At 35.9% G+C, this 7,313-nt stretch overlaps 1 protein-coding gene across 1 annotated transcript; it reads left to right on the top strand.

Annotated features, from left to right (window-relative positions):
- The first annotated feature begins 352 nt into the window (after window positions 1-352).
- LOC149566119 (serine/threonine receptor-like kinase NFP) lies at window positions 353-2,878 on the top strand. Its single transcript, XM_089819551.1, has one exon. The coding sequence runs from the start codon at window positions 686-688 to the stop codon at window positions 2,579-2,581; it is 1,896 nt and encodes a 631-aa protein (XP_089675677.1). The 5' UTR covers window positions 353-685; the 3' UTR covers window positions 2,582-2,878.
- Window positions 2,879-7,313: the final 4,435 nt, after the last annotated feature.

The following is a 7,313-nucleotide window of genomic DNA, read 5'->3' as shown; positions in this document are numbered from 1 at the left end:
TAATCAATACATCAATTACCTAACAGCAGATTAAAAATAGACACCTTTAAGATTCACATTATTCACATACTTAATTTATATATAAGACTATTTTTTAATGTTAATCTTTATTTCTTCCATTTTTATCTCCCTCTTCCCAACTTTCCTCTTTACTTTTTAACTACTTTTGTAATCTTATTATTCACTCCTTTCTCTGATGATGAACAACTGACTGTAATCTGAAACGACTACAAAAATCCCAACCAGTTCAAACTAAGGGTTTATGCACCCCCGTCTAAAATTTAATGTCAAGTAAACTATTTATCTGCCAAAACATTAACCAACAAAACAAATTAAACGGCCGTAGGGAACCAACTTGTCTCTGCACCCATTCCTGTAACAATTTCCAGCCGGCAAAACAGCAACATCAACAAAATCCCGAGTAATTTATTCATTCCACTACTAAATTTCAGACTATGCGTCAAGCGCCTGACTTTTATGAATGAGGACAATGACCCTCTTAATCACCGCTTCTTTCAACAAGTTGAAGCCCTTGTCCGATGTGCCTCTGGAATATTTTTCATTTAATGCAAACAAATTCGAATTCCATCCTCATGAAAATGCATAATACTATGCACCCATTTCTCGAATTTAATTCATATACACCTAAAACGCGGTATCATATATACCCACTTCCAGCGTTTTGATGTTTTCCAGTGGTTTAATGAATCCCTCCATCACCATGTTGTTCCTCTGTTTCCTTCTGCTTTCCATTGCTGTTATAATCCAAGCCCAATATGTGGAACCCAATATTACAGGCTACAGCTGCTCTGATGGCCCATCACCATGCGAGACGTATGTTTTTTTCAAAGCAGAGGCTCCCAATTTCATTGATCTCGTGAACATCAGCGACTTGTTCTATTTGAGCAGGTTAAGTTTAGCAAAAGCCAACAATTTGTCTTATGAAACCACTTCACTAGTTGAGGGGCAACCTTTACTTATTCCCGTCATATGTGGGTGTATGACAAATTACTCACAGGCTAATGTTACCTACGAGTTTAGACCCCAAGATACATTGTTTCTGGTCTCAAGATTTAAGTTTCAGTATTTGACAACATATGAAGCTGTAGAAATCGCTAATCCTGGATTGATACCAACACTCATTCCTGTTGGTACTCCTGTAGTATTCCCAATCAGGTGCAAATGCCCATCCAAAGCCCAAATCGGTAAAGGGGTCAAAATGTTGATAACATATGTGGTGCAAGAGGGAGATACGGTGAAATCAATCAGCAAGAAATTTGGTGCAAATATGGAGGATTTGAGTTCAATCTTGTTTCCTAATACTACAATCTTGGTTCCTGTTTCTGAAAAGCCCGTATTGGCTCCGCCTCCTCCATCTGGACCTTCTCCATCATCAGGTACAAATAATGGTTCTCATGGTTTGGGTATTGTTATAGGGGCTTCTTTGGGTGGGGCTTTGGCTTTGGCTTTATGCATTTTTTGGTATTGTTATAGGGCAGTTTTAGCATCTAAGACCACTGAAGAACCTAGTAGCCCTTCAGATTTGAATGCTAATAAAGAGCTTCAGTTCATTAGCCCTTCAAATTTGAAATCAGAGTCTTTTGCAATGAAAAGTACCCAACAGGAGAAACTTTTAGCCAGTGTTATTAGCACCATCGATAAGCCTCGCACATATTCTATTGAGAGTTTGCTGAAAGCAACACAGAATTTTAGCCCTTTGAGTAACATTCAGGGCTCTGTTTACAAAGGCATCATAAATGGTAAGAATTATGCGATAAAGCAGATGAAGGGTGATATGTCCCAAGAATTGAAGATTTTGCGAAAGGTCAATCATAGTAATTTGGTGAAGTTAGAAGGATTTTGCATCGGTTCAGAGGGCAAATCTTACTTGGTCTATGAGTATGCTGACAATGGCAGTCTGAATGCATGGCTTCATGGTCAGAACAAAATTGTTAGCTCTGATATGAGCTCTTGGAAGACTAGATTGCAAATTGCCTTGGATGTGGCAGATGGGCTTCAATACATTCATGAGCACACAACGCCTAGTGTTGTGCACAAGGATGTTAACACTAGAAACATTCTCTTGGATAGCAAATTTAGGGCTAAGATTGCCAAGTTTGCCATGGCGAAATCAGGGATAAATGTGTGCACAAGGCACATAGTAGGCACGCCAGGGTACATGGCTCCAGAATACCTAGTAAATGGAGAAGTTACACCAAAACTTGATGTGTTTGCATTTGGGGTTGTGTTGCTGGAGCTGATTTCTGGAAAGGAAGCCATTGTTGTTGAAGGGAAGCTTCCGTTGGGAGGAAACGTAGGGCTGCTTTGGACACAAATAAAGCCCCTCATGGAAGGGGAAGATAGAGAAGTGAAGCTGAGAAAGTGGGTTGATCCAGATCTCCGTGGTGTTTGTGTTTATCCCAATGACAATCTTCTTTGTGTTGCAGATATTGCCAAAGCATGTGTGGACAGAGATCCTGAAGCAAGACCAAGCCTTTCAGAAATAGTGTACAAGCTCTCAAATGCATTGGATAAATTTGATGATATCCTCGAGAATCTAAATCATAATTTTTCAAGGTGATTCTTATAACACTTGATGCATATCTGATGTTTTGGGCAACCAAAGTATTACAGATCTTTTCCAATTGTTAGGCTTGTGCAAAAGGGAGTTTCCCATCAGTAGTTGTAGTATATGTGGCATAGATAAAACATGATAAATGGGTATGTGGCATAAATACTTCAGGATAACTGAGTTGTATAGAATTAAGGAATTCATGTAGAGTTATTTCATCTATTAACTGTTTGCAATCCCTTCTATTTACTGTACAAATCCTGGCTTGTATCAGTTATAAAAGAATATGCATGCATATTTTTGTAATTCTGATATTTTTCGTTTCTGATTTACTATGCTCTACTGCATATCCTTTCAGATGGTATCAGAAACACGGATTCCATTCTGCTGATGAACTGAAATGTTCAATCTTTGTCATTAGTTTTGTTTTGTTTTGTGTGTGTTGGTTTGTGCACGGATCTCTTCCTGGGTGTTGAGAAGAGAGGGATGTTTTGTCGAGTGGATTGGGGGGACTATTCATGACAGATGATTTGGTTGGACAATTCATTGTCCTCACTACTGTCTAAATTTAGAAAGAAGTAGCAAGTTCTAAACTTAGCAATTTTTTTTGTGATTCATATGGGAATGATCACGCAAGATATTATTTTTCGGGTTAACTTAAACTGTCAGTCTTATTGCTTTCTTGAATATGTTAAGAAATATCTTTGAAATATTAGATTCTCAATACATTCCTAAAAATAACTAAAACATCTTTGAAATAACTAAAAAATCTTTGAAATGCTAGGTTTTCAACAAATTCATAAAAAATAATAATGTATTCTAATATTAAAAATGATGTTATTTATTTAAAGATAATAGATTTTTGCAATCCATGACCATTGTTGCAACTAGTTTCTAGATGTGATTGTGTCTAAGCTTTTAGCATCAACGTTTCATATCATAATCCATGATCTATTTTTTGCATCCTTAAAATGGATCATGAGTATGTTTAGAGACAATGTTAAACATTTACGCACAATAACATTTAGAAACTACTTGCAATAATATTATTTGTATTATGTGATTTAACTTCGACTTTTACTGATAGATAGGAAATGAAATGAAATGAAAGGTTTTAATGAGATCCACGAGACCACCGGTCTAAGGGACCAAGAGGCATGTTGAACTTTCTCCAAGTTGTTCCTTTTGTTGTGGATCTGTATTAGAAGATTAGTTGTCTTGCATAACCTTGTCTCCTCGAAAAGTTCCTTCATGTTATCCACATGTAAGTTGTCCTTGTATTTGTTGTGAATGTCTTCGTAAGCAACACACTCCTTGACAAAGTGTCATTTCATTTCCACCAGTCCCTTGCTGCAAAAGGTACAGATTCTACATTTCCACTCTTCTTTAAGCACCTTCCATCTACTGGTTTCATATCGCAAATGACAAGAGTTGGTCCTTAACTGAGCAATAATTATGAGAACATCGATTAGGTAAGGTTTGAAATGATTAGGACTCTGTGACTAGGTTCGATAGTGTACCTACAAAATTGATCTTTGTGCCTATGGTTTGAACTCTAGATTTACGATTTTGAACCCTTGGTGTAGTATAGATCTATGGACTTCTCATCTTTAGTATATGTTTTTTGTTATCTAAACATAGAGGCCCTTACAAACACCGAGCTACAAGAGAAATACACCTATTTTCCCCCTTTTGTCTTAGTCAAACCCCTAAGTTGATTTAACAATATGAATGAGTTGGAAGATAAACCTAGTAGAAATGTGAATAATCCAGCTTATTCCTATGATCTTAGATGTTGATGCAATGCTTCTCCATGCTAGAATAATTGAATAATAAGTGTATGAAAATGGTGTCCTATAATGTAAAATGAACAAAGGGCTTTTCTTTTATACATACATCTTCACGTCACAATTTGACTATTTCATGCTTGAATCAACTACAAAATAAATGATTGGAAGTAAGTCAACTTAGGCCCATAAATTATTATTTTTTTAATTCTTGATTCAATGTCATATGCATAGTCTAAAGCCAAGATATAGTTTTAGTTGTAATTTTGAACCAAAATAAGAAACAATAGGAATGAAAGTTAGATTTGAATCACTAGGGAACAAGGACTAAAAATATTCATAGATACACGTTGAATGATACTCTTGCTCAGGATGTCACTTGCACACCAAAATATTTCATTAGAACAAAGTGAGTTCAAGAAATGGAAAAATCTATTATGGATGCACTTCCTATGCCCTTATATTTTCTCTTATTTTTTGAATTGCATGTAAATTAGTATGAATCATGAATGTTGAAATGTGATATTATATGCCCTTCCTTGAACTAGGTTTAGATTAAGGTAAAAATAGGTTTTGAGGGGACCCAAAACCCCTTTTCATCAATGACACAAAAGATAATCAAAGATAGTCCAAACATCCCAAAGGGATCCAAACAAAGGTTATACAGGGACCAGATACCCCAAGTAAGATCTAAAAACCAGAAGCAAGCTGCAACAAAAAATAAATTATATGTCTAGCAGTACCAATAGAAAAAACTAGAAAAGAAACCAATAGGAACTCTTAACCAACCAACCAGCAAGGGGACTAAGAGTTCCCTTTCACTCCCTTTTTGTGGGAGTGAAAATTCATATCAAATTAAGGAAGGGCCTTTTTAGATCCTTTATTGGTAACAGGTGTCCACCCCTCTTCCACCATCACAGACTTAGACTGCCAAACTTGAGAATCCAAAATAAAGGGAAACTTGTCTAGCTTTTGACAAGGACCAACTGTCATCACTTCTTCCATTAAACTAGAGCTAATACCAACAGTCTAATTACCAATTCCAATAGCAACAAAAGTATAAGCACGAGAGCCCAAAGTGCCAATACCAGAACTAGAACAAGAAACATTACCAATGCCAATAGATTTACAATGACCAGATCCAACAATCATAGCACAAGACATCTTACCTTATCCAGAATTAGCGGTCTCAACACCAAAACCACTAGATTTACCTTGACCAGAGTCTGCACCAAGAACACCAGATTTAACACCTTGACCAGAAACAACAATCTTATCCTCCTTCTGAAAGGATCCAAGACTACCAGCAGACAAAGGACCATCCCCATAAGAAACTTGAGCATCCATCTTGGAATCAAAAGCATTCACCATCTGAGAAGGACCAGAAGGAATAACTTCCAACATAGAGGATGGAGCCCCCAACTCTACAGATCCAGAAACCTCATCCAATGGAGCAAATATTTTGACTACTGAATAATGTTGCTTGAATTCACCCTTCCACAAAGAGGAGGGTCATTTATTTCTAGTTTTTCCAATCTCGCACTTAGCAACCATATGTCTAGTATTGAAACATTTTTTACACCTAAAAGGGAGGCCCTCATAATCTAGTGATTGAGTCCAAGAACCCTTTGAATAACTTAAAATAATCTTAGTTGGGAGACCCTTTGGAACATCAATATCCACTAGAATCCTAGCATAAGTGGAATGGAAATGCTCAAAAGATTGGGAGTCAACCAAATGGAAATCCCCTAAAGCCTTGTCAATTTCCATAAAAACATAATTCACCCAAAAATGAAGAGGAAGATTAGGAAGCCTTACCCAAGTTTGGATTTTGAGGAAAGATTCGGTTTGACAGTTGAAATCCGGATGCCATGGTTACATATGAATCATGCATTGAATTGAAGAACTTGACAAAATTAATATTAAATAATAAACCATGGTTTCTCAAAATGAAGTGTCATAAATTGCATTTTGGTATACATAATCATGGAAGTCTGGATGACAAAGTTTCCATAATATTAACAATAATAAAGAATTATTATATGTAAAATGTGTTGGATATGATGAGGCCAAATATTGCTTGTATTTCATGATAGTTTTAAGACACTTTTTTGATACTCTATTTTATCTTTGTCAAAACATATGTGGACCTATGTTTATCGAACCTATGATAAACCTATGGGTAGAAACTATGCCATCTTTTGCTAATATTATATATATATATATTATGCAATATTTCATATAGTTATCAAAATGTGTGTTCTTATATTTGAATTTAATTTGATAAATGTTTATTTGCAAACATGTCTCTATATTGTAACTAACCTATTAATGAAGATTGAAAGATGATTGGAAGAATTTAAAAGATGAGCGCCAATAGCATTCAAGGAGAAGAGAACGCTAAGGAGTAGCCAAGGTGGAGAAAAGTTGTAATGGTTCCAAAAGACATGACAACGAGTAAGGAGGAGCTATGAAGACTTATTGCCTTCTCTACATTTATTCCATGGCAAGTGGATGTTCAGACTTTATTATTCCTACCTTAAGCCTTTATTTCTTCTTCCCACCTTGAGTTGTTATTTTCCTTCTTTCTCTCCTGTGGATCTAAAGCTAGGTCATTTACTTTTCTGTTATGGAATAAGTGTTGGTCTCCTATATATAGGAATCGGCCCAAGTATGTTAGTTTAGCCAGTTAGAAGAAAGAGTTTATGAGAACAAACTGTTAACTTTTACAATTGTGTTTTTACAGTTTTGTGTTATGTAATGAATCTTTGAAATCTAATGAAATAGTTTTTGGCTTCTATCTTGTGTTAGTAGTTTAGTGAAGCCAACCAAGGGGGCCCACTTGGAAGGTGAATTAGATTAGGATAGAATAGATTTATTTCCAAGCATTCTTAGTATTGTAAATAGAAGTTGTAAGTTCCTTCCTGTAGCATCGCACTTCATGAATGTTCCTG

Source organism: Cupressus sempervirens, chromosome 3 (genome assembly GCF_028749045.1).
Source record: "Cupressus sempervirens isolate cs-2001-9-10 chromosome 3, ASM2874904v1, whole genome shotgun sequence".
NCBI classification, from domain to species: Eukaryota; Viridiplantae; Streptophyta; class Pinopsida; order Cupressales; family Cupressaceae; genus Cupressus; species Cupressus sempervirens.
Note: the sequence above shows the minus strand (reverse complement) of the source record. Positions and strands in the feature narration are given on the sequence as shown.

What these genes read in the sequence shown, in the direction of transcription:
- LOC149566119 (XM_089819551.1), top strand. Translation starts at nt 686, where the DNA reads ATGTTTTCCAGTGGTTTAATGAATCCCTCCATCACCATGTTGTTCCTC.